This window comes from Citrus clementina, unplaced genomic scaffold (genome assembly GCF_000493195.1).
Source record: "Citrus clementina cultivar Clemenules unplaced genomic scaffold, Citrus_clementina_v1.0 scaffold_2, whole genome shotgun sequence".
NCBI lineage: Eukaryota > Viridiplantae > Streptophyta > Magnoliopsida > Sapindales > Rutaceae > Citrus > Citrus x clementina.
In genome coordinates this window covers 32,194,381-32,220,439 of record NW_006262688.1, presented here as the reverse complement: position 1 = coordinate 32,220,439, position 26,059 = coordinate 32,194,381, and the positions used below count along the sequence as shown (strand labels likewise).

Sequence of the window (26,059 nt, the reverse complement as noted above, 5' to 3'; positions counted from 1 at the left end):
CCATTAGCGTATTCCAGTGGCTGCGTGCTGTATAATAAGTCAGCACAGCTAAAGCAACCATCATGGCACATTATCTTCAATTTCATAGTTGACAAAAGCCACATTGCCAGTCTATTTAAAGAGCGCCGGACCAAACGGTTGTGGCTCAGTTGTCAACGCAGGCTGGGTAAGTGGGAAGAGCTCTCGGGTTCGATCCCCACTAAACACATCATTTGGGAGGGGTAAAGAGCCTTAACTGTGACTACACCCCGAATCCGAATTAGTCGGGGCCCAATGCGGTCGCCGGAAATCGGGTGGTTTAAACAAAAAAAAAAGAGCGCCGGAGCAAAATACATAGGTAGCACTGATCAGAGAGCAACACTTCACAATAATCATGGCTACAATCGACCGGCCTCTGCTGCTAAAGTTACACACGCCAAAAGCCTCTAAACGTAAAATTCTCCTTCTAATTCTTTCCGTGGTTTCCGTGATGTGCTCGGCTACATTTGTTGCCATACACTGTATCAAAGCTATCAACTCAAATAATCATTGGTCACTGCATCAAATTTGTGCTAACGCCCGGGACCAGTCATCGTGCATGGCCATGGTTTCAGAAACAACCTCAATTAATGCAACCACAAAAATGAACGAGGTTGATCTGTTACTTATCTTCTTAAACAAGTCCACATCATACATACAAGAAACTATCGAGGTGGCCAATCACGTCAAGCATCGGATCAACAGCCCTAGAGGACAAGCGGCTTTGACTGATTGTGTGGAGTTGTTGGAGTTATCCGTCGATAGAATTACAGATTCCATGGCGGCTCTTAAAAAAAGGAGGACCAGTTCCAACGAAGATGCGCATGCATGGCTAAGTGGCGTTCTTACTAACCACGTCACGTGCTTGGACGGCCTAGATGGCTCAGCTACGAAGTTGATGGAGCCAAGGCTCGTTGAGTTGATGGCAAGAGCTGCAAATTCTCTAGCCATTTTAGTGGCAATTTCCCCATACAACACCAACGTCATCCAGCAATATTACTTGAGAAAAGAAATTCAATTTCCGTCGTGGGTGACAAGCAGGGACCGGTTGCTTTTACGGCCTTCTCAGGCTGAAGCAGCTAAGGCCAACGTTGTGGTGGCTAAGGATGGAAGTGGAAACTATAAGACTGTGAAAGAGGCCGTGGCATCAGCACCGGACAACAGCAAGACAAGGTACGTTATTTATGTGAAGAAAGGAACGTACAAAGAAAATGTCGAGGTGGGCAAGAAAAAGAAAAATCTTATGATTGTTGGTGATGGCATGGATTTGACCATCATCACCGGCAGCCTTAACGTCGTTGACGGATCTACAACCTTCAAATCAGCAACGATAGGTACTTACGTAGTAATTAAAGATCCTGTGTTTTAATTAATTTCTTTCATCACGTAAATTAGCTAGGCTTAACTAGCGGATCCGCGTGACTTAAAAGAAATAGAGACATATTTCTTATCATGAGTGCTATGAACAGCTATAGAATTTCAAGGGAGATCACTAATTGTGACCTCCAGAGCCATTTTAATCTAAAGCTATAGTAGAAATTTAATTTATGATATATGCGTAAAAATGCAGCTGTTGGTGGTGATGGATTTATAGCCCAAGATTTGTGGATCCAAAACACAGCCGGGCCAGAGAAACATCAAGCCGTGGCACTACGGGTCAGCGCTGATCAGTCGGTCATCAACCGCTGCCGCATTGACGCCTACCAAGACACGCTCTACGCCCACACGAATCGCCAATTCTACAGAGATTGCTACATCACTGGCACGGTTGATTTCATATTTGGCAATGCAGCGGTTGTCTTACAGAACTGCAAAATCGCGGCCAGAAAGCCCATGAGCAAGCAATCCAACATGGTCACGGCCCAAGGACGGACTGACCCAAATCAAAACACAGGGACGTCGATCCAAAAATGTGAAGTCATAGCAAGCTCAGATCTGGAGCCCGTAAAGGGCTCGATCCGTTCGTACTTGGGCCGGCCTTGGAAAGAATACTCGAGAACAGTTGTAATGCAGTCACACATCGGGGGTCATATCGATCCAGCTGGATGGTCAGAATGGAGTGGAGATTTTGCATTGAAGACACTGTATTATGGGGAGTATCTGAATAGAGGGCCAGGTGCTGGGACTAGCAAAAGAGTGAAATGGCCTGGCTATCACGTTATTACAGACCCAGGAGAAGCAAAAAAATTTACAGTAGCTGAGCTTATCGGAGGAGGGTCGTGGTTGAAATCAACTGGAGTTGCTTATACTGAGGGGCTGTGATGTCAGCTCAGCATATACCTTTTAAGCTTGTATTTGCCACTGCTTTCTATCAGTTGAATAATGAATGAATCCGAGTAACGTGCTGTACTAGTTTCATAAATGTTTTAGGTTAATGCAATAATGCTTATGTTACGTTCTATCCAATTTTTTAGGTACTTGTTTATCATTTTCTTCAATTCAGCTAAGATTACTAAATGGTGAAAATAGAAGCATTAACTTGCTAGTGAAATTAAATTCATGGATTGGACAATTAATTAGCTTGTCCACAGTTATATACATGTCTAAACTTAATCATGCGGTGTCCCATGAAACTGCTGATTCACATTGGAACCATTTTTTTTCCCCTTCATAGCAACGACATCCAAATGTGTAATGTAAGTTGAAATCTAACTTTTTGGATTGGATGTCCTATTAAGTCTCTCTATTTTGTCTAACGATTACAGCTGATCAAAATTTGCTTTATTTAATATTTTAATATCAAACAGCACACCATTGACTTTCTTCGAGTTGGAAAAAAAAAAAAAATCTCTTTTCATTCTTCAGCAATGACATCTCTATCAAATAACTATGTTGCCTTGCATTTTAATCATTTGCAACTTCCGAATAATAATGCTATGCAATCCAAAGTTCAGTGGGCTACGAAATCCTAAAATGTCTCAATGAGATCAGCACAATTCTGAATTTGGTTGTTGCTAGAAATTAAAAAAAATAATAATTTTGTGTTTCATTCCAAGAAACAGCTGCCCAAGGACGTGGCTCCAACAAACAAAAATCTAAAAGCATATTTTGAGACTTGCCTGAGAAGTGAGAAGCATATGAATTAGTTTTGAAAGGATTTTTTAACCGAAGGAACTAAATTAATTAAATACAAATATTACTAATTCATATCATCTGATCAGAAATAATCAGAGATATGATCATGCATGTGGATGGCACGAAATGATTGAAGACAAAATGGCAACTATACAATGTCTGACAGTTAGATATGAAGATACTTTCTGTTATTTGATCAAATAAAATGAACAACTTGCTGACTTGTCTTCTGGGTTTTGACTTAAAAAATGTTTTAATTTTTTTTTTTGTCATTGTTAAAAAGGTATTAAAGGACTTTCTAAAATTGCCAACAAAATGTTAGAATTAACGGGACAACCTGCAAAACAATAAATTAACGCTGGCCAAGTAACCAAAAAACTGATGGCTTAACAAGTTGCACTAACAAATATTGTTAACCATCATAAAATTTATTATCTATACAATTAATATTGCATTTTTCATACAAGTGATAAGAATTAACTTTATTTGACCATGGTTTCCATTAAAAAAAATTAATATTTAACCATAATCTCTACAAAGCCAAACTCAGTGAATTAAAATAAAATAACATCAGATTTATTATTTTCTTATTATTACATTACAAGTCTACAGATAGTAGTATCATATGCCTGACGTAACTTGTTTGATGTAGCCTATTTAAAGCACATATATTAAATATTTACATGAGAAAGAGAGTACATAAATAAAAACAAATTATACTCAGAAAATATAAATAATAAGGCTAAAAAGTTAAGTATCAATAATCATAATCCAATGAGTAACTTAATACTTTCTAACTCATATATTAATAAAATGATGTAGGATCGAAAACAGTTTAAGACATCGATCGTAAAAAACATACTTTTTAACTCTCACCGTTCAAGGATTTAATATAAAAAAGATTTCTTATTATTAATAAAATATCTAACGTGCAATAGAGAATTTTTAATTTTTAATTTATGAAATGTAATATATTGTGAACAATGAATTGCCTAAAAGTTTTGAGTAATATTGCATAATCTAAATTTTATTTCATAATTTTCATTTTAAATTATGTGACATTCTATAAAATTTTGTTCTTTTCTAAGGTAATCCAAATATATTACGATAAACAGTGTTAAATTGTGTCTTATATTAACTAATAAGAGAGAATTACTTAGATTTGTGCTTAGAATAGATCTCTCTACCCATTATACAATGAACCAATCTTTTTAAATTGAATATTTAAAAATTCTATGTCCAACTCCCAACAGAATAAAATGAAAATGTAAATTCTTAGTACTAATATCATTAAGTTAAAACTTAAAAAAAAAATTATTACAAGAGCAGACACAATTAAGGGATAAAAACAAGCTTCGAGGAATAATTTATTAATCACAGGTAGCTACTGCAAAAACATAATTAGCATAATAACGCTCTTCGATTTCCTTTTTCTCTCTCATCTGATTTTTAAAATTTTTACCGCTTTTTAAGTGAAAGATTGAATTTTTATTTAGAGAGGAGCCCCTAAGCGTTAACGATAATTACACATAAAAAGGCCAGAACCCCGCGCTTTACTCGCTCTCAAAAGTGTACATATTTTGTCACAATTTGCCGAGCCAACGACATCATCAGTAACAACGACAGGTCAACAGCTAAAATTACAATATAATGTCTATTGCCTTGTCTTCTCTCTCATTGCCCCTGCTTTGGGTTTGGGAGCCTCTCATATTTCCATTTCATGGCTCCCCACTCTCTTTTTGTTTTTGGCTCCAATTATTCTTTTTTCTAATCTATTAAGCTTGACAGATATTACATTATTCATCACTCCATATTTCTCATCACTTTCTTTTATCCATTTTTTTTTTTTGCTTTATCCCATTTTAGCTTCAATGGGTTATCATTTATTCTGCTAAAAGGGGAAAAAAAAAGAAAAAAAGAAAAAAGGATTTGCATGTCAAATTGTTCATCAAGTTTGGTTGAAGAGAGATGGATAAAAGAGCCATGCAAAAGTAGTGCTGGGATAAGCTGGAAGAGAAGTTGCTTCTCGCTTGAATCTTTGTACCATCACCAGGTCCGGGTGTAAATACTTTTAACGCTACAGCATATGGTTTCTCATGCATAATTATGATCAACGAATTTTGGATAAATATCTTTTTCTCATTAATGCGATATATATTTTGTTTTTATTTTTAATCCAGAGTAGATAAAGATACCAATCTTGTTTCACGGGTAAAATAATTTCCTGAATCACGTGTAACTAGCCTTATATGACACGCAGGAAATCTTTTGTCTTTTTTTTTTCCCCCCAGTTATCATTGATGGTGAAAAATACCATCCAAGCACAAAGTTGTCTTATTTCTCTCTTGTACGTTGTATCAGGCAAAACAAGATCCATCTCTGTACATTTTCGTTGCTGTTTTCTTGGCCTTTGCTTCTTTCTTTCTCCATCGCGTTGTGATTCGGACTCCCCGCATGGCGACCAAAATGAAAGGCATTTACAAAAGTTTCAAATACATCTCTCAAATCTTTGGTAAGCAAACCAATTAATTAAGCCTAGCGCCTGCCTCTGTGTCTGTACTCTGTTAATCTACAAATTGTGACTGGTTGTTTTGGACTGATTAGCGTGCGAAATTGTCAATATTTGTTGCAGTTGTGAAGGAGAGAGAGATGGAAATTGGGTATCCAACAGATGTCAAACACGTGGCACACATTGGCTGGGACGGCCAATCTGGTTCTGCACCCAGTTGGGTATGTATTTGTAGTCCAGATTTTTGTTTCAATATGTGTGTTAGTTTGTATATAATAGATGTGTCTCCAGATGTCCATTTATGCATAAATTGATCTTGTGTTGTTTAATCAATTGTTTGTTCGGGCTGGTAATGCTGCTAATTGCAGATGAATGAATTTAAGGCAGCCCCTGATTTCACATCTTCGATTGGCAACCCAGTGGATTCCTCCCCATGGTCCTCCCAAGGCATGTTCTTGGTTTTGCTCTCCCTCCCTCTCTTTCTTTATGAAGTATCACAGCTGATGGAACATATATGTTATGCATATGAAGTTGTCTATATGAGATGATGAATAGGGTAGATAACGCCAAGGGCCGGTTTGAAAACAAATCTTAATTATGTTTGCATAAACAATTGTCTGATACCACGTGAATGGGGACTTTCTTCATGGGTTAGAGAGCGAGGGTGTTGTATTATTGTCTTCGTATAGTTTGATGAAGCTATACCGGCAATGTAGAATAAAGAACTAAAGATTCTTTTCTCCAAGAACAGGCAGAGTTTGGCTGTTCTGTCACGAGACAACATTTTAATATCACAAGAGGGAATCTATGAGGCTTATGGACTTTAACTATAGACATCTTTGGTGGTCCATTCAAGAAATATGTGTGGGAGAATGTGATTGAGAGTGTTGTTGAGCGTATCAATTGAAATTTCACCCATATTAAATCAAATTATAATCAGATTGCCAAGTGATGCAAGGTTTGCGTGAATTAAATCCTTTTTATCTTAACATGGCATCCATTTTAGTGGTTAAAAAAAATGTCCTTATTCTGAACTGGACAAGGAATCCATAATTTTTGAAACCCTTGGTGGGATGTTTTAGTGATTGCCGCTAACAAGTCTAATAAAAAGAGGACAATATAGCAGCGTCCACTTCATTCTTTTGTGGTATATTGACAGTCTTTTGCTTTGTTCTAGCAGATTTCGAACAACAAATGGGACAACAGCCTGCATCAGAGTTGTTTAAAGACATTCTGCCTACAGATCTTCCAAAAATTCCAAAGAAACAAAAACGGAAAAAGAAGTCATCAAATAACTCGCCCAAGTCTTCATCTTCATCCTCAAGATCCTCACGAGCAGCAAAGACGAAGGCTACATACAGTGAAATGGAAAAATCAAACATACAAATGTAGAATTGGTGTAAGATTTTAAGGTTTTCGTCACGGAAATCTAGTGAATTACCAATGTGCATAGCAGGAACCACAAGAGGCCCCCTTCAGTACATAAGATGTTGAATTATGAATAAAACTTGTGTAAATTTAGATGAGGAAGTGAAAAATTGGGGAAAGCAAGCAGATGTCAAGGAGGAAAAGAATGATACAATGTTTCAAAGTGACGCTAATTTAGGTAGATGCAACTTTTTGTTCTTCCAGAAATGTGGATTGTTGTGCTGGTGGAAAGTTTTGCTAATTCAATTTGTTGAATTGAACAAGAACACCAGGAAATGTGTGTTCAGCGGTTATGAATTATTGCTGATTTAGAATGATTGTTGACAGCCTTCAAAATTTATTTGTAATTCTAGAATGTGCAGATTCTATATAATTTGCAGTTTCAAATTCTTGAACATATACTAGCGTCTCTCGAATCGCATATCTGGAGCAACATCTTGGGTTCTATGTTGTCTGATGAAATTCTCGAAATTTTCTTTCCTTGTTTTTTATAAGGTAGCATTATCAGCTCTACTTTAGTTGCTAGAACAGATACATCATCTGGTGCAGACCCTACAAATAGTTTTAGAAGTTTATCTTAATCTATGAATATGCTGTAGTCCGATCGCTGTCCAAAATTCAGTTAAAATGGGTGTTTTAATCTATGAATATGCTGTAGTCCGATCGCTGTCCAAAATTCAGTTAAAATGGGTGTTAACATGCTGCCACGTGTTCAAGATGCTGAGTTCTTAAGCTGCAACTTGGAGAGGGTTTTTAGCAGCCTGTAACTTGTGATTTCTCGGTGACAGCTGGGTGATTTTGATGCCACTTATCCTCTGTAACTTGGTGTCTAATTATTACTCTTTCTTCGGTGAAATAGTGAAGCCTGAGATCACTTTATCCTGCTGTTGTAGGCTTGACCAGACCACATTATAAACTGTTCCATTGTTAGCTTCATTTTAAGATTAATCAAGAAATATGATCTTTGATTCGAGGGGAATTCTTAACAATTATGCACATGATAAAGAAGAACTACATATGGTGCTTAAAATTCACATAGTTTTTAAAAGATCTCCTTGTGGTGAATCTTAAAAGTCATTTGTAGTATATCATCTCAAAAATCATTTGTGTATTATTATTTACCCCAAAAATTATGCATAATTTTCATTTCAGGTAATTTGACGTTCATTATGTGGATGGTAAGATGATATAATAAAAAATTTGAAACTTACAAGCATTTGTTATTTGTTCGGTAAATGACATTTCACATGTCAACTTATTATTTTTGAGGACTTGAGATTTTGAATAGAATTGTTTATTAATTTTTGAAACGTCACATCATTTGAAATAACTTATGGTTCAAATAGCATTACTCATTATTCTGTAGATTTTACTTTTTAGATGAGCTTGAATGATTAAACCACATATTGGCGGTCATGTATAGATCCATTCTCAAGCTCAATCTCCATGGACACATAGAAATCAGCATATATAAAGTAACTTATAGGTCGGCCGTTTGCCCTTCAAATTCGATGTTTCAAAACTTTTCTTTCTTTATTTATTTTTATTTTTGAGGTTGATAAGATAAATGTGACAAGTTTATCGTCAGCCTCACAAAATGAAGTTGATTGATCCAAAATAAATGGGACCCAAAAATAAACACCAGGAAACTATTGCTTATGCAGACCAGAATGAGATAACAGAGGCTCAGCCTCTCCAGGATTGAAGAGAAGTATCTGAAACAGTGAGGTGAGGACATTGTTGTCATTCTTTTTATCACAACTGTTTTTCAAATATTTAAAATACCGTTAATTGCTGCAAGCCCTAGCCAAATACTTCGCCAACTTAGTGGTTGAGGTTTCAGCTGACTTTTTCTCCATCACTTGCTTCTCTATTACAATTTTCTGAAACATTTTTCTCTTTCTCCAGTGTCTCTGTAAAATCCAAATTGTTCAACGAAACCAAGTTTCTTCAAAATTCAATAATTTTTACCAATAGAAAATTCCCCATGTTTTTTCATTCATTAACATCTTCAGATTCATCTCAGTAATAAGTCATGAAATTGTCACGGAAAGTGCTGAGGTTCATCTTACTTTTGATTTATCTAAAAATTCGTGCAAGTGTTGCTCAAGACTACGATGAACCTAAAGAGGAGGAACCAGCTTCCCCACCCCCAGAAGTAGAGGAATGCAATGGAATCTATGTGTCCTATGAATTTCTTTCGCGAACGAAAGGATATCCACGTGTGAAGAATACCACAGCTCAATCTTGGACCTTCCATGCTACGGCAACTGTAGTGAACACTGGTGCAGATGAACTCAAAGCATGGAAGATATTCATAGGATTTCAGCACAAAGAGATTCTTGTTTCTGCAAGTGGAGCAGTTTCATTGGACGGTGAATCCTTCCCTGCAGCTGTTGGGAATGGGACTTACCTCTCTGGCAATCCTCAAGCAGATTTGAGGACATCTATTGATACAGCAGGAGATTTTACTCAAATGCAAGCGAAAATTGACTTAAGTGGCACTCAGTTTGGCGTCAAGCCACCTGCGGTTCCAATGCCTAAAACTATAAAGCTTGTTAATGATGGATACCAATGTCCAGCACCAACTCGTAAGAGTGAGTACACACAACTATCCATATTTCTTTCTTTTCTTGCATATGAAATACGATCACCAATCGTACTTTAATTTCTATTTGCTCTTTTTCTTGCACTCCAAGTTTATCGGTTTTAATTTAATTTCGTCCACAGAGACCTCAATGCACATATGTTGCAAAAAGAATCCCAAGCTTAAGGCCAAAGAGGTTAAAACAAAGTTCTTGCCGCGGCAAAATGGTGATCTTTCAATCTCCTATGATGTAACGCAGTCCTATGCAAATAATTATCTTGCTCAAGTAACATTAGAGAACAAAAGTCCTCTAGGACGTCTCGATCATTGGAACTTAACTTGGGAATGGATGAGAGGCGAATTCATATACACAATGAAAGGAGCTTACACTAGAAACATAGACTACTCAGGTTGCCTCTATGGTCCTGCTGGAACATATTATGCAGACATGGATTTTTCTAAAGTCATGAACTGCGAAAAGAGGCCAACAATTTCTGACTTGCCTCGAGAGAGAGCAAATGACACAGAAGTTGGAAAGATACCATATTGTTGCAGAAACGGCAGCCTGTTGCCAACAATCATGGATCCGAGTCAATCAAAGTCGGTGTTTCTAGTGCAAGTGTTCAAACTTCCACCGGATCTGAACAGAACAGCCTTTTACCCTCCTGAAAAATGGAAAATAGTTGGTACTCTTAATCCAGATTATAAATGTGGCCAGCCCATAAGGGTTGATCCAACAAAAACTCCTGACCCTAGTGGACTTCAAGCTACAAAATCAGCGCTAGCAAGCTGGCAAATCGTTTGCAATATCACAAAGCCAACAAAAGGGAAATCAAGATGCTGTGTTTCCTTCTCTGCTTACTACAACGAATCTGTTATCCCTTGCAACACCTGTGCTTGTGGCTGTCCTGACACGAAAAAATGCAATCCTGAAGCACCAGCGTTGCTTCTGCCAGCAGAAGCGATTCTTGTTCCTTTCGAAAATAGAACGATAAAAGCAAAAGCATGGGCAGGCATGAAAAAATTTCATGTTCCGAGACCACTGCCGTGCGGGGACAACTGTGGGGTTAGCATAAATTGGCACGTTTCAACAGACTACAAAGGTGGATGGTCAGCTAGAGTGACGTTATTCAATTGGGAAAGAATGAACTTTGAGAATTGGTTCACTGCAATTCAGCTGAAGAAAGCTGCACTTGGATATGAAAAGTTTTACTCATTCAATGGCACATTTCTTCGTCAATTGAACAACACGATATTCTTTCAGGGCTTAGCGGGGGCAAATTATTTGCTTGGAGAAACAAATGAAACAGCAACAGCTATGAAGGTCCCGGGAAAGCAACAGTCTGTTTTAACTTTCACCAAGTCAAAAACACCAAACATCAATGTACCAGGAGGAGATGGGTTCCCTTCCAAAGTTCTTTTTAATGGGGAAGAATGTGCACTTCCTAAAAGACTTCCAATTGCAGAAGGAAATCGATTGCATGTAAATATGGTGCAAGTTTTTGTCCTCACACTATGTCATTTTTTTGCTCATCAAATAAGGTTGGTTTTTCCTTTTCTCTGAGTCAGGTTTTTGTACATGCGCATTAGTAGATGGAAATGATTCAAGCTCCCGAGTTTGCCAAGCTGTCCAATTTTTATGTTTGAACATAAAAACTTAGGCTTCCTTTTCAACGTACAAAATAGTGATTTTTTGCTTTCTTTCTGGAAAAGGAGCCGAAAATTCATTTTCAGTTTTTGGACTATTTGGTTAGGAATGGACTAAATTTGGCATAGGAAGATCCAGCTGGCCTGTGATTAAAGTTTTCCAATCCACCGTTCTGACTGAGAACTAAAGTTATTGGGGATGTCTGCCCTTGGGCTTCAGTCCAGTATAAAATATCAAAATAGCCAATAGCATCAGCCCACTTCCCCGTTTCCACGGCTCAGCTATTACGACATCCGGGCCTGCATTTTGGCGAAACAGCAAAAAAGTGCATAGTTTGCAAAATCACTTCATATAGCTCCTTTCGGTCATAAAATATTAATCAAGGTTGAAGGGAAAATTTCTCTTTTTCCATTTTGTCACCATCCACTAACCTATGATTCTATATCCAAGGATTCTTTCTAATCCATCAAAAGTCCATAAGTGATCTATTTATATCCATATGTCAAAATTCATTGCATGTTTTATTATTCTTGTGCATAGGCTTATAAGACATTTCAAGAGATATTAGAAAGGACTATTGTTAATAATACTGAATCAGTTCATCTTAGTGATGGATATTATTAAGTTTAAGTCAAATGTTTGTGATTCTTTTATATCATTGATTTAAGGGAGACTTAATTGATACTCTTACTATTACATTTTGGATTACAACAAAGAGTGGTGAAAAGTCTAGAGACAGTACTGTGATGTAGATGAGTGGGAAAGAAAGAGTAGACAACTAAAGAATATATTTGCAATTCGAGCAACAAAATTATTATTTTTATGATTGTAATGACCTATTGGAAAACATAAAAACTATGTACTAATTTTTTTTTTTCAGAAAATCAGGTATGCAGATGTTATTTCACCATATATATTTTAGAGTGAAAATATATCAAACAAACAAATAAATGTAAAATTGATGAATCAGTTAAATTCCAGCAGCAGAAAATAGCTATCTAGCTAGGCAGTAAATTTTTAATTTGGTACAGCCTGACAACTCAATTAAATTGAATTTCCACAACTACATTTCAAAACTACCCTACCATTGCTTTCATCTCCATCTTGAAATAATCCCCATGTTCAACTTGTTCTCCAATCTGATAAAGATATTTCTGATATTCTAATCTAAGGCCAGCAATAACCGCTTTCTAATTGTTGCCACGATTTGACAAGGACAGGTTCTGACTTCTGAGATTCTAATGTAATTCCAGCCAAACTAAAACACTTCTGTGTCTCTATTATTGTTTCAACTACAAAAAAGCTAACACCCACATGCTTTCAATCTCCAAATTCTCGGACTCCCAGTTGAGGGAAAAAGGAAATCATGGTATGCGGAAAAAGGTCTAGTAAATGCCTAAAGTGTTGCTGTGGAATCACTTCAATACTCTTAATCATAGTCTTAATTGTGTTAACCATCTTGTTTTTCACACTCTTTAAGCCTAAAGAACCCAAGATTACAGCCAAACCCGTAGACCTAGAAAAAATCAATCTGCTATTTTTTCCTACGATACAGCTAAATGTGACACTGGGGGTAGTTGTCACAGTTGATAATCGAAACTATGGAGGCTTCAAGTATCAAAACGGTACAGCTTATGTTAGCTACCGTGGCGTTGTGGTAGCCGAAGCACCAGTTGAAGATGGCAGAATTCCAGCACGAGGGAAGCAAAACATAAGCTCATCACTTACTATTTTCGCAGATAAGTTGATATCGAATTCCAACTTTTTGGGTGATATTTTAAGTGGAGTTATGAATTTTAGTTCAACAACAACCTTGCATGGAGAAGTAATCGTGCTAAAATATTTCAAACAGAAAGCAACCAGCTCTAGTTCCTGTGACATCTCTATCGTCATCCAAAGCCAAATTATTGATTCAGTTTGCGAATCAAAAGTTGAGTTATAATTATAACATTGAATTTTCTTATATAGTTGGTACATATATACTACGTAGATTTATTCCGTATGAATTACTATTAGAAGCTTATAGTTGTTGGTTCATTAAAATATTTGTCTTTGTAATAAAAGAAGTTGGTGTCTCGCTTTCAATTTTTTTTTTTAATTAATATAAGCTATTGAGTCAGAGAAAGTAAGGTGAACATTTATTTGAACAACAACCGTTCAACTTCGGAAGAGGTATCAAGTGGCCCATTTAGATTTTCTTTTACCAAATATTGGTAACAGCAGCTTCAATATAATAATATCCTTAAAATTTGAACATTGAAAAGCTAGTGTGATGCATCAACATCCAACAATATTATTACGAAATTTCTTCAAGTACATAAGGCTTTTAACCAAGGCTCCTACGTTATTCATGGTACCGTGAGTCAGACAATAAATTGAAACGTTTAGCAAGTATGGGGTGTAACGATAAATATCACGTTTCGATAATATTTTTTTGTCGTCCCAAATTCCAAGATTATTTTTAAAGATAAGAAAATTGTTGTATATATATTACCATCCAAATAATTTTTCATATCTTTGGCAAGTTTTTGTATACAACTTTTAATTGTTCGAGAGTATTAACAAGGAGTGTGAATCATTTTACACCTAAATCCATGATCAAATGTTCGCATTCCCCAGTTAATTTTTCTTCTGTTTAGAATTTAAGCACAACATTAGATTCACTTTGGGTCTCTTCGAATTGTAAATTGATTGAAAATTAAGAGTTATATAATTATTTTTTTTGGTATTAATTTTTTTCATTCTTTTATACTTTGATTGAGTAATGGTAGATATCTCAATTTTTTTTATCCTAATTAAATTTAATATTAAAATGATATCATACTAAATGGCTGAACAAAAGATATAATGAAGTTATATATATATAATAAAATAAAAACAGCTCATTATAGATAAATCAAAATCTTCTCAAACTTCACATTAACTGTAAAATAAAACTTAAATTTTAGAAATTAAACATAAGACTTGTAAATGTAAAGAAAAATGAGTAAATTAATATAAAAATAGTAAATTAATTTATTATTAGTAAATAAAACAAAAACTTACAAATATAACATAAAACTCATAAATCAACATTAAGTGCAAAATAAAACATAAAGTTTAGAAATTAAACATAAGATTTGTAAATAGGAAATAAAACAAGAAAATTAATATAAAACTAGTAAATTGATGTATTGTTTACTAAAGCTTGCAAATATAACTTAAAACTAGTAAATTAACATTAACTATAAAATAAAACATAAATTTTGAAAATGAAACAAAAGACTTGTAAATAGAATGTAAAACAAGTAAATTACTATAAAACTAATAAATTAATGTATTACTAGTAAATAAAACAAAAATTTACAAATATAACATAAAACTAGACAACATTAAACACAAAATACAACATAAATTTTAGAAATTGAACATAAGACTTGTAAATGGAAGGTAAAACAAGTACATTAATATAAACTAGTAAATTAATGTATTACTAGTAAACAAAACAAAAACTTACAAATATAACATAAAACTAGTAAATCAACACCAACTATAAAATAAAATATAAATTTTGGAAATGAAACATAAGACTTGTAAAAGGAAGGCAAAATAAGTAAATTATTATAAAACTAGTAAACTGATGTATTATTGGTAAATAAAATGAAAACTTATAAATATAACATAAAACAAGTAAATCAACATTAAGTGCAAAATAAAACATAAATTTTGGAAATGGAACATAAGACTTGTAAGAGGAATGTAAAACAAATAAATTAATATAAACTAGTAAATTAATGTATTACTAGTAAACAAAACAACAACTTGCAAATATAACATAAAATTAGTAAATCAACAATAACTGCAAAATAAAATGTAAATTTTGGAAATGAAACATATGACTTGTAAAAGGAAGATAAAATAAGTAAATTACTATAAAACTGGTAAATTAATGTATTACTGGTAAATAAAATAAAAACTTATAAATATAACAAAAAGTAAGTATATCAACATTAAATGGAAAATAAAACATAAAAAATTGTAGATTATACCTAAAACTTATGAATAAAAGATAAAATAAGTAAATTAATTGTTACTGTAAAAAAAATTCACAATTGTAAAATTAAAACTCGTTATAATATTTATTACCTTTTATATTTATTGAATTTTAAATTGAATAATGTTAGTTTTGCATTTATGTATACATGTGATGCTTTTATTAATGATGAAATTTATGCTCAAAATTGGATTTTAAAAAAATATTATTTTAATATCTTTCATAATTGTTGTAAGGTGAAGTTATTTTTCATCTTTTTGTACTTCCTCAATAACAACTTTAAATGGTCTCCAAATAGAAGTAAAAATTTTGAAACTATATATATAAAGTATGCATAATACTAAAAAATTTTATTGATATATCATTTATGTATCTAGTAATATAAGAATATTTTTTTTATTTTGTTTTTACTTGATCCACATCAAGATAAATAATTGCGCTTAATTAACATGTGTAATAAATAGATATCATTATAGAAAATCGGAAAAAAATATACAAATGTCCTAAAATAAATATAGAATTTATGGTAACCAATTCAATAAAACTTATTCCACTTTTTTTTAGTATAACTTTTTTGTTTAATTAATGAGAATTTTTTTTGTTTACTTAAAGAAAATATTTTTTGTAAATGAATAAAATATTTTTCACTAAAATTCTATAGAAACAATGTTAATTTTTTAAATAATTAATAATCTTGTCTGAATTTACTGGTTTATCTTATATTTACTAATTTTATATGTAATTTACAATATTTATGTCTATCACGGTATTACTGCGGTAATTTTCACTACGGCATTATAGAATTTTCTATATAAATATAGAAAGAAAAGCTATGCTTCAATATGACAACACAAAATAAATAATTGATACTATTTCGGTGGGTGGGAGACATGAATACATTCTTACGTTGTTTTTAATACCATAGGATCTTCTCACCAACTCTATTCACCACTATAATAAATTTCAGTTTTAAAATAAATTTAGAATTAGCGTTCTTTTTCCCTTCACAATGGGTTACTTATATTATATATGTGATTTAGACTATATATTCTTATATAGCAGAGCTATTTATTTTCAATTGCAAATTCAATCACTCAATGAGTATTTATATCATATTCTGTATATATCCTCTAAAAAATACCCCTTGGTCCACTAAAATAAGCTTTTCTTATAACTGATTACATGGCATCACATATCATTAATGTATAAATTAAGTACTCTATCTACATTCCTTATTATCATTAAAAAAGAAAAAAAAAAAGGGCTAAGTGCAACCAAGCAATTGCAAAGCCAGTACAGAAGACAAATCGATCCTAATCATGAACAAAATTGAAATTGTTTTTAAATGTCATTAATAAAGCAGACTAGCAACAAATGGAACCAAATTGAGATTCTTAGTCTTCCTATTACGGACATACGGATGCAGTTAGCTAAAAGTGGAGACCCTTATGACATTGTAATTGAATTTAATAAAATTAGCTATAAAAGTTTTTAAAAATAAATACACATATGTCATAAAATCATTTACTTGTTGTATTGTTAATATGATATTTCTGATGTAGTACATAATTTCTCCTTATTATGAAATTTCTAATAAATTCATAATTAATGCCCTGCATGCTCACATTATAAGACAGATCAATTGACTCTGCATACACGCAACATAATCTTTGATGATGATAACAGTAATCGATCTGGAAGTGTAAAACTGTGACCATTTATTTTGTTGTCTTGGTCCCATCTGATGTATATATTGCCTTATGATCTTCATCATCTAGATAGAAAAAGAATTGTGTAGGGTGGGTATACCATCTTAGCATATTGAGGAACCTTGCATTAAGTAGGTGTAATGGATCCTGTTAGTGGAACCAATAAATTAAATGATATGGAACTCATATCAATTAAATAAAAATTAAGGTAAGTTTGCTTCATATTTATTTGATCAAAAACCTAAGTCATATCCTTACTACTTTGTTCAAATTTGTTACTTTATTTATTAAATATTATCAACTTTTATTTCACTAATAGAGTGTTAATTCACCTAAAGTTAATTTTAAATTGTATGGTTTATCAGTCTATCGCTTGGGAGGTTCATATAAAGTAAGAATAAAATTTGGAACAGTTGTACCTCTACCCAATTTTAGTAATATATGCAGTCCGGCATGCAAGTGTGTATACAAACAGGTAATTCCCTCACGTGCCTGGTCCAAGACAGCCTGCAGATGCAAATTCAGGGCAATTATGCACGAGTCAGACTCTTACACATTATGCGATCGACTTTATGGAGATACGAGTGATAAATATATATATATATATGATTCGAATCGACTAAGGCGGGAATCCAAGGACTTTGGTATGCAAGATTATGAAAATGACTGTACTACTTACATATGACCTTGCTATAAACGCTGCTGCATTGCAAGATAATTTCATTTTTATTTACATGAGCTGCCGCTCAGTTGAAAGCTAGGAAAAAAGTCTGCGGTAGTTTAAAACTGGAGTTGGCACAATATCGCGAAGTGGCCGCCTTTGCTCAATTTGGGTCAGACCTTGATGCTGCGACTCAGGCATTACTCAATAGAGGTGCAAGGCTTACAGAAGTACTGAAACAGCCGCAATATGCGCCGCTTCCAATTGAAAAACAAATTCTAGTCATTTATGCAGCTGTTAATGGGTTCTGTGATCGAATGCCACTGGAAAAAATTGCACAATATGAGAAAGCCATTCTAAGTAGTATAACCCCGGATTTACTACAAGCACTTTTAGGGGGGTTAACTAACGAATGAAAGATGGAATTAGAAGCTTTCTTAAAAGAAAGCGTGTAATAGAATTGTACATAATGATAAGGATGCATCATTGTGATTACTGATGACCGCGCTAAAATGGAAATAAGGAGCAAAAGATTAATATCCCGAAAGTACGTACTCATAAACAAAAGTTCCTGTGAAATTAAAGTTGATATATTTACTCTTTACCTAAATGTACTATTGCGTTCATCGTTTCTTTCAACTAATTTTATTAAAACCAAACCAAAAGCCCAACAAAATAAATGATATTGATTCCGATCAATAACTAATTTGGAAAATACATTAAAACCATAATCCCATGTGCCCAACGGTGATCGGAGCACCAAATGCGCCATTAGAGAAAAGAACAAAATTAAATAAAACGAAACTATAATCATTGGTCGGTCCAACAAAATGACTCAAAAGTCAAAAGCCTTTCGGGCCATTAATCACTACCCATTCCCTGGTTTGTATGAAGAATTATGGATACCTTCCTAGAAATTAAATGTAGCGTTTGGCTTTTGAAACCAGACTCTTGAAAATTGTAACAATCTCATGGCCTGCTTTTTGGTTGAAATTTATTTGGAACTATAAGAAAGTGGAAAACAACTGAGTTTTGTGGAGCATCATGTATGTATTAGGTTGTAGTTATATTAAATAAAATTATACATGCCATAGACTGTAGTATTCTGGTTGTATTTCCTCTATTCTATAAAGTTTTTGTCTCTTAATCAAGAGGTGTTTCTTCTTGATCTCCTGTCCAAGAGAAACCAATTACAGAATACACACACAGATCACTGAATTGTGAAACAAAAAAAATAAAAAAATAAAAAGGAATTCTTACAGTTTTGAATTTTTTATAGCCACGTTCATCAATTCACTTCATTTTATATTTAATTATAAAATTGATAATTTTCTATTAGTGATAGTTTTTAGTTACTGAAATTTCAGTTTTATGTCCATAAAAAAAAGGAAATTAGTCGAGCAAAATATTTGTCATTTATTTTTCTTAAGGACCTATTTAAATTTGTTAATCAATAAGAACATCATGTCTTATTAATTAATGAAATTATTGAGAAGCGATTGACATTGAATTCTCAAAAATATTGACGTTCCATGCCTAAAATATTGAGCATCTTCTTCCAATATATTTTTTTTTGGCTATCTTTTTATATAGAAACGTGATAATATATATAAATGCTGAAAAATCCTTTTCAATCCTTGACTACGTGGCCAGACTGCAAATTTTAGACGTCATTACTCCTCCGACCTTTGAAGATAACCTATGCATGCTATATGGCGAAGCAATGGATTCGGCTTATAATTATCACGTACGAAAATGTATATACATGTATTAATGGGTTCATGTATAAATGTAATCATAATAACTACCAAAATTCTGACAATGTAACAGTGAATTGTTAAATTATGTTTTAAGCAATTTAGAACAAATTTGAAAAGATATATGGACGATTAATCTCTCAACCCTCTCTCTCTCTGTCTCTCTCTTGCAATAACACCTCTTTCACCAGCCATAAATGCAATTGCTACACCTCCACACGAATTGCAATAACTCCTTTGTTGTTACCTTCTCTACTCTACTAGCATCTACTAGCATCACCAAAGACGACGCAAATTCTATATCAACCATAAGGTATTAATTAATTATGAACAGGCTGGCGGTGAGGTATAGCAGTGGAATAAATATTTTTTTTGATATGGTTTAATAGAATAATAACATTACATTATTATATTAGATGGAATAATAATTTTTTTATATTTTCATAAAGTGTAAAAATCTTAATTAAAAAATTTAACATCTAACTCAGCTTAATATTAGATTCATATTCGTAAATAAGTTATTAGTAGTATATAATATTGAAACTGTAATTTAAAATTCATCTCATCTTAGCCTTGCCAATAGGCAACAACTAGAAATGAAAATTTATACAAAAGAAAGGAGATGGTTTCTCTTCTCCTTAACGCAATAACTCTTCTCACCAGCCATAAATGCTATTACACCATCTCTATACGCTCTGCAATAACTCCTTTGCTGCCATTACGTCCTCCACTCTACACCTGTTCCTTTCCATTTCCCTTGTTCACACACACTCTTTTGTTTGAATATTTTTTTAATCTCCTCTTTTTTCTCGTCCGTTTCTCTCTTCTTGTGTGCCCTTTTTCCTCTTCTCTTTGTATTCCTCTTCTCTTTGACAAGCTCACTATCACTACAGCTAACTCATAAGTGGTCTTCCGGTAAGTCATTACACCAACAGAATATATTTAAACCCTTTTTTGTTTTGTAATATCTTGTTGTTAACATGTATTATAGTATAAGATTCATTGATATATTTATTTCCTTCATATCTATTAATTTTAGCTAGTGTAGTATCCGTTATAAATTTGCAGAGAGAGAAAGGGAGAAGTGGGATACAGCGAGATTATATATCAAAGTGGAGCGTTATAAATCTTTTTCTTCTTCTTCTTCTTCATTTTTTTTTTTTTGGGTTGTATGATATCGGAGTGTCAAAGAGATTCTTCTAATAGTGTGTCAACTCTTTCTTGTATTTTTCCGGCTATATCTAGTATCTTCTCTTGGCACGTAGATGAGCAAAGACTGAAGGCTTTTTTTTTATAAAGACCAAAACAACAGTCTTTTTCGCTACTTTGAAACTTGGTAAAATCTCGTCAGCTTGCTCAGTGAAGACCAGAGAGCTGCGCCTCACTAGCGACAATCTTAAGAAACCAATCTCAAAATCTTAACAAGAAGATAAAGTGATAGAGATGTATGCTACTAGTACTGCTGGTTAGGGCTTCAAGTTTAGTTATGAAAAATGCTTCTGGAAATTCGCCAACCGCCGCTCGAAGAGTGAAGAATTAGGTCTCTCCACAACTCAATAGGTATGTTTTCTTCATTTTCCTTTGTTTAAAAATATTTTTTTTTTTGCTGCACCTCTCCATATAACAAATAATAACTCTTTCAGCAATCATGCCCCTTAGATTGTTATATATCTTTAGTTGAAAAGTTTGGGCGAATTAATGATAAACAACAGGATGCATACATTTATACATTTCTGTTTCTTTTTGGTTTTGGATCCACATAAATGTCTTTATTTTCATGTAATTGGGATCAATTAGAATGGTATACTTGGGTTAAGCATATGTACTAAAAGTTACTACAAGCAAAATCCTTGTCGATAAAATAGGATTCCTTCGATATTTATTTATTTCGATAGAGGAGAGAGAAAGAGAGCTGTACATGAGCCTTCTTTGTACTTGAACACAAAAATCATCTCTTGCCCTACATATATATAGTTTGTTTAAATGCACAGATTTTCCTTGTTCTTCCTTACTACTGTACTCTCTCTCTCTCTCTCTATATATATATGTCCTTCAATTCACTGGACTTAACAAATATATTTATGTATGCTTAGTCTTCTTGTATTTTGTTGGCAGATCAATAACTTTGCAGCAATAAATATACAGTATAGGGATTAGTCAAAATGTTTCAGCCAAACACGTTTGAGAGTCATCATATGTTCGATATGACAAGGAGAAGCTCTGAGAGTGATTTGGGAAAGCTCAAAGAGGATGACTACGAAACAAAATCCGGCACTGAAACCACTGAAATGGAAGCTCCTTCTGGTGATGATCAAGATCCTAGCCAACACCCCAAAAGGAAGCGTTACCACCGCCACACTCAGCGTCAAATCCAGGAAATGGAAGCGTAAGCTGCAGTCTCGTCTGACTTTTCATTCGTTTCTCTTGCTTGTTATTGTGATTGTTTGTTTTATTTCTTATGCGCTGCTTTATTTGTTTTCTCAGTTTCTTCAAGGAGTGTCCTCACCCAGATGATAAGCAAAGAAAGGAGCTGAGCCGTGAGTTAGGGTTAGAGCCTTTACAGGTCAAATTTTGGTTCCAAAACAAGCGCACCCAGATGAAGGTAACGCTCCTATATGGCTATCCACATATAAATAGCATTCATGTGAAAATATTCAATGCTTTAATAACATTTTGTACATCTATCATAACTCTTTCAAGAAAGAAATCATTTCCTAAAAGATTTCCATGTTCAAAAACTCTAAAACATCTCTCCATTGACTTTCAACTATTGATATATATTATGCTAGTGTTTTTGGCATATACATATGTGATTATTTCATCTGGTTATTTTTTTATTACTATTATTATTTTGGTCCCCCAATACAGGCTCAACATGAGCGCCACGAGAATCAAATATTGAAGGCTGAGAATGAAAAACTTCGAGCCGAGAATAACAGATACAAAGAAGCCCTTGGCAATGCCACTTGCCCCAACTGCGGAGGCCCAGCAGCTCTTGGTGAAATGTCCTTTGATGAGCAACATTTGAGAATCGAGAATGCTCGTTTAAGAGAAGAGATTGATAGGATATCAGGAATTGCTGCCAAATATGTTGGCAAGCCCTTGTCTTCTTTTCCTCATTTAACTCCCCGTTCTCTTGATCTCGGGTTTACCAATCTCGGGACACAATCGGGCTTTGTGGGAGAGATGTATGGAGGTTGTGATCTTATTAGGTCAATTTCTGGACCTAGTGAAGCTGATAAGCCTATGATTGTTGAGCTTGCAGTCGCAGCAATGGAGGAATTTTTGAGGATGGCTCAAGCTGGTGACCCTTTGTGGACTGATCAGGTGCTAAACGAAGATGAATACTTGAGAACTTTCCCTAGGGGAATCGGGCCTTTGGCGTTAAGATCTGAAGCTTCAAGGGAATCCACTGTTGTCATTATGAATCATGTTAACCTTGTTGAGATTCTCATGGATGTGGCAAGTTTATTAATTCTCTTCTCCTTAAGTTTGTTTTTACTTTGCCCAAATATTAGATCATCAAGCTATATATATATATATATATATATATATATATATATATGATTTATTGAATGTTCTTTCAGAATCAATGGTCAAGTGTGTTTTGCGGTATTGTTTCAAGAGCTATGACCATAGAGGTCCTATCAACTGGAGTAGCAGGAAACTACAATGGAGCCTTGCAAGTGGTAACAATTAAGTACTTATAAAGTTTTCAATTTTATGCAGTGATTGGTTCAATTAACTTGTCATACCTAACATTTCATATTTCTTTTGTAGATGACAGCTGAGTTCCAGGTCCCATCTCCTCTTGTCCCTACTCGGGAAAATTATTTTGTGAGGTACTGTAAACAACACTCTGATGGTACTTGGGCAGTTGTTGATGTTTCCTTAGACAACTTACGCCCTAGCCCGATATCAAAATGTAGAAGAAGACCATCGGGTTGTTTAATCCAAGAACTGCCAAATGGCTACTCCAAGGTGTCTATTTTTACTTGAATACCGAGTTATTTTCTGGATATTATAAATCTCATTATACAGGAGATCAATTATCTTAATTGTGCCATAATTTCATGGCTCGTCAGGTTATATGGGTGGAACATGTAGAGGTGGATGATAGATCTGTCCACAATATCTACAAGCCTCTAGTTAATTCTGGGCTAGCATTCGGTGCAAAGCGTTGGGTGGCTACATTAGATAGACAATGTGAACGACTGGCAAGTTCAATGGCCAATAACATTCCAGCCGGAGATCTTTGTGGTAATTAATACACAAACACGCTAGCACACAGATATATTCTTCTCTATGTGTTAGTAAACTTATTTAAAAAAGCTGAATAAAGAGTATAGTTCATTGGGGTTTTGAATTTTGTCAAACAGTGATAACAAGCCCAGAAGGAAGGAAGAGTATGCTGAAGTTGGCAGAAAGGATGGTGACTAGCTTTTGTACTGGTGTTGGTGCTTCAACCGCTCACGCTTGGACGACATTATCAGCAACTGGTTCTGATGATGTGAGGGTCATGACCAGAAAGAGTATGGATGATCCAGGGAGGCCTCCTGGCATTGTGCTAAGTGCTGCAACTTCCTTCTGGATTCCAGTTCCACCCAGGAGGATTTTCGATTTCCTTCGGGATGAGAACTCTCGAAGTGAGGTATATACATATATTAATTCATTAATCCTTAATTACTTGTTCTCAGTTTCAACTGTTTAATCACGAGCATTCAATTTGCAATAAATAAATGGGTTAAATGATCTCATTCGATCATGTCCGAGTGTCCGACTAACACCTATCCCCTTTTTGTTCCCAATTCCCAGTGGGATATCCTATCCAATGGTGGCCTAGTTCAAGAAATGGCTCACATTGCAAATGGACGTGATCCAGGAAATTGTGTTTCTTTGTTGCGTGTTAATGTAAGTAGCAGCGGATTGTTTTTCCTTAGACATAGCTCATGAACATAAAAAATGAACTCTATCTCACTAATTCTAACACAAATTTTGAATTGTCAAAATGACATCAGAGCGCAAATTCAAGCCAGAGCAACATGCTGGTTCTACAAGAGAGCTGCACTGATTCCACTGGCTCATATGTGATTTATGCTCCTGTTGATATAGTGGCAATGAATATGGTCTTGAGTGGGGGTGACCCAGATTATGTTGCACTTCTGCCGTCGGGTTTTGCCATACTTCCTGATGGCCCAGGACTTAATGGAGGAGGAATTCTTGAGGTTGGTTCCGGTGGTTCTCTGCTTACCGTTGCATTTCAGATCCTAGTTGACTCAGTTCCAACGGCAAAACTCTCTCTTGGATCTGTGGCAACTGTGAACAGTCTAATCAAGTGTACTGTTGAAAGGATCAAGGCTGCAGTTATGACAGATAATGCATCATGCAGATAATCTGACATGCGGTGAGTGAATCCCACAAACCGATCCATCAATATGTCATTGCATGTCTTTTTAATTAGTAGAATGTTTGACTTTAAATATGTTGAGGAAATATTAATTAATAACGGCATGAACAATCGTTGATAAGTATTTTTAATAAATTAGGCAGGCTCTAATTGCTAGAATTGACAATTGATCAGCTTTTTGTTTCCTATCCAGTGTATTGCAGCAGGAAGAGAAGAAACTGGCAGTAATATGGTGTTCGCTTCAAAATTGTTAGGAAGAGAAGAAGTCAAGAACGCACCTTACATAATCCTTGCTTTGTGATGTTTCTTTCGGCCAGAGCAGCAATCAAAAGGCACCTCACCTTGCAAGGGTAAAGGGTTCGGGCATTGACTTCGCCAAACAAAGATGAAAGTGAACTATGACCTTGATATATATGTATGTTAGAATAACTCCACATTTCACCTTTTCTTCTTTTGTTTAGTGCTAATTAGAGTAGTGCCAATGATCTAGTAGGAACTATCGTCTAATTGTCTAATCGTTTCTTTTGTTTCAAGCGTATGAGTCCTTAGTGAGCTGTAATTGGACAGAGCTTTGAATGTTGAAGCTCACACCAATGAAAATTATTGGAATATGTTTTTTTGGGTAGATATGCAGTGATTAGTTCTGGTTGTGTGCCCTACTTGGTGACTTCATTTGGTTTTCAAATCAGTTTAGAAGCTCATTTACAGCCCTAGGCCCTAGGCTTAAGTATATACTTAAAATTTCTGATTGCAACACATGCCTCATTGACCCCCGATGATTACGAAGCTTAAAAGCACACAACGGAATGCCATAATCATCCTCTATGACAAGCAATTGAATATTCAGCGTATAAAGGCAAATCTTGTGAGAAATGTTATGCAGTGTTTTTATGCTAGTATCAATTACTTCTAGTATAACCAATCTGATTGAACTGTACCTATAATTTTGAAGCATGTAACATGTGGAAAACCTATAATAATTGGAAAACTACTTTGAATATAGGGATCAAAAGTTCATGATGACAAAGCTCTGCTTAGCGCTTGTATAAATTTGCAATCTTTTAGGATTGGGTACAAAAATTGCCATCCATGCTATCGGCATTATCTGTAATCAATGCCATTGTTTTTGTTCACTCTTGCTCAAGGGATTTTGATGCATTGAGACAACTTTTTAACTGCAGGCATTGCATACAAAAATGGGAAGTTTGTAGCAGTGGATTCTAATAT

General features: G+C 34.4%; 4 protein-coding genes across 8 annotated transcripts; all 4 read left to right on the top strand.

Annotated features, from left to right (window-relative positions):
• The first annotated feature begins 188 nt into the window (after positions 1 to 188).
• Positions 189 to 2,380, top strand: LOC18052474 (pectinesterase). The gene is made up of 2 exons (XM_006449018.2): positions 189 to 1,352; positions 1,589 to 2,380. Exons 1-2 carry the CDS (start codon positions 374 to 376, stop codon positions 2,278 to 2,280), a joined length of 1,671 nt encoding a protein of 556 aa, XP_006449081.1. The 5' UTR covers positions 189 to 373; the 3' UTR covers positions 2,281 to 2,380.
• A 2,588-nt stretch (positions 2,381 to 4,968) lies between these two features.
• LOC18052473 (CRIB domain-containing protein RIC10) lies at positions 4,969 to 7,313 on the top strand. Its single transcript, XM_006449017.2, has 5 exons — positions 4,969 to 5,146; positions 5,455 to 5,605; positions 5,726 to 5,823; positions 5,971 to 6,049; positions 6,783 to 7,313. Exons 1-5 carry the CDS (start codon positions 5,027 to 5,029, stop codon positions 6,992 to 6,994), a joined length of 660 nt encoding a protein of 219 aa, XP_006449080.2. The 5' UTR covers positions 4,969 to 5,026; the 3' UTR covers positions 6,995 to 7,313.
• A 1,752-nt stretch (positions 7,314 to 9,065) lies between these two features.
• On the top strand, positions 9,066 to 11,181 carry LOC18052472 (COBRA-like protein 10). Its single transcript, XM_006449016.2, has 2 exons — positions 9,066 to 9,627; positions 9,761 to 11,181. The coding sequence occupies exons 1-2, from the start codon at positions 9,066 to 9,068 to the stop codon at positions 11,179 to 11,181; spliced, it is 1,983 nt and encodes a 660-aa protein (XP_006449079.2).
• Positions 11,182 to 20,118: 8,937 nt separating this feature from the next.
• On the top strand, positions 20,119 to 25,597 carry LOC18052470 (homeobox-leucine zipper protein MERISTEM L1). Of its 5 annotated transcripts, none has more exons than XM_024191550.1 (12): positions 20,119 to 20,340; positions 20,671 to 20,985; positions 21,571 to 21,811; positions 21,910 to 22,027; positions 22,294 to 22,887; positions 23,013 to 23,114; positions 23,206 to 23,406; positions 23,511 to 23,685; positions 23,805 to 24,076; positions 24,241 to 24,336; positions 24,444 to 24,829; positions 25,026 to 25,597. In XM_024191550.1, the coding sequence occupies exons 3-11, from the start codon at positions 21,588 to 21,590 to the stop codon at positions 24,816 to 24,818; spliced, it is 2,157 nt and encodes a 718-aa protein (XP_024047318.1). In that variant the 5' UTR covers positions 20,119 to 20,340; positions 20,671 to 20,985; positions 21,571 to 21,587; the 3' UTR covers positions 24,819 to 24,829; positions 25,026 to 25,597. The 5 variants fall into 5 exon arrangements, with proteins under 5 accessions (XP_024047318.1, XP_006449077.1, XP_006449076.1 ...); XM_006449014.2 differs by having other exon boundaries at positions 21,541 to 21,811; positions 25,036 to 25,597; XM_006449013.2 differs by having other exon boundaries at positions 21,541 to 21,811.
• The last annotated feature ends 462 nt before the right edge of the window (positions 25,598 to 26,059 follow it).

Bases quoted from the DNA above. Each gene is read 5' to 3' on its own strand.
- LOC18052474 (XM_006449018.2), top strand. From the start codon at position 374: ATGGCTACAATCGACCGGCCTCTGCTGCTAAAGTTACACACGCCAAAA. The intron at 1,353-1,588 runs GTACTTACGTAG...GTAAAAATGCAG, and splicing joins CTTCAAATCAGCAACGATAG to CTGTTGGTGGTGATGGATTT.
- LOC18052473 (XM_006449017.2), top strand. From the start codon at position 5,027: ATGTCAAATTGTTCATCAAGTTTGGTTGAAGAGAGATGGATAAAAGAG. The intron at 5,147-5,454 runs GTCCGGGTGTAA...ACGTTGTATCAG, and splicing joins AATCTTTGTACCATCACCAG to GCAAAACAAGATCCATCTCT. The intron at 6,050-6,782 runs GCATGTTCTTGG...TTGTTCTAGCAG, and splicing joins CTCCCCATGGTCCTCCCAAG to ATTTCGAACAACAAATGGGA.
- LOC18052472 (XM_006449016.2), top strand. From the start codon at position 9,066: ATGAAATTGTCACGGAAAGTGCTGAGGTTCATCTTACTTTTGATTTAT. The intron at 9,628-9,760 runs GTGAGTACACAC...TTTCGTCCACAG, and splicing joins TCCAGCACCAACTCGTAAGA to AGACCTCAATGCACATATGT.
- LOC18052470 (XM_024191550.1), top strand. From the start codon at position 21,588: ATGTTTCAGCCAAACACGTTTGAGAGTCATCATATGTTCGATATGACA. The intron at 22,028-22,293 runs GTAACGCTCCTA...CCCCCAATACAG, and splicing joins ACAAGCGCACCCAGATGAAG to GCTCAACATGAGCGCCACGA. The intron at 24,077-24,240 runs GTATATACATAT...CCCAATTCCCAG, and splicing joins ATGAGAACTCTCGAAGTGAG to TGGGATATCCTATCCAATGG.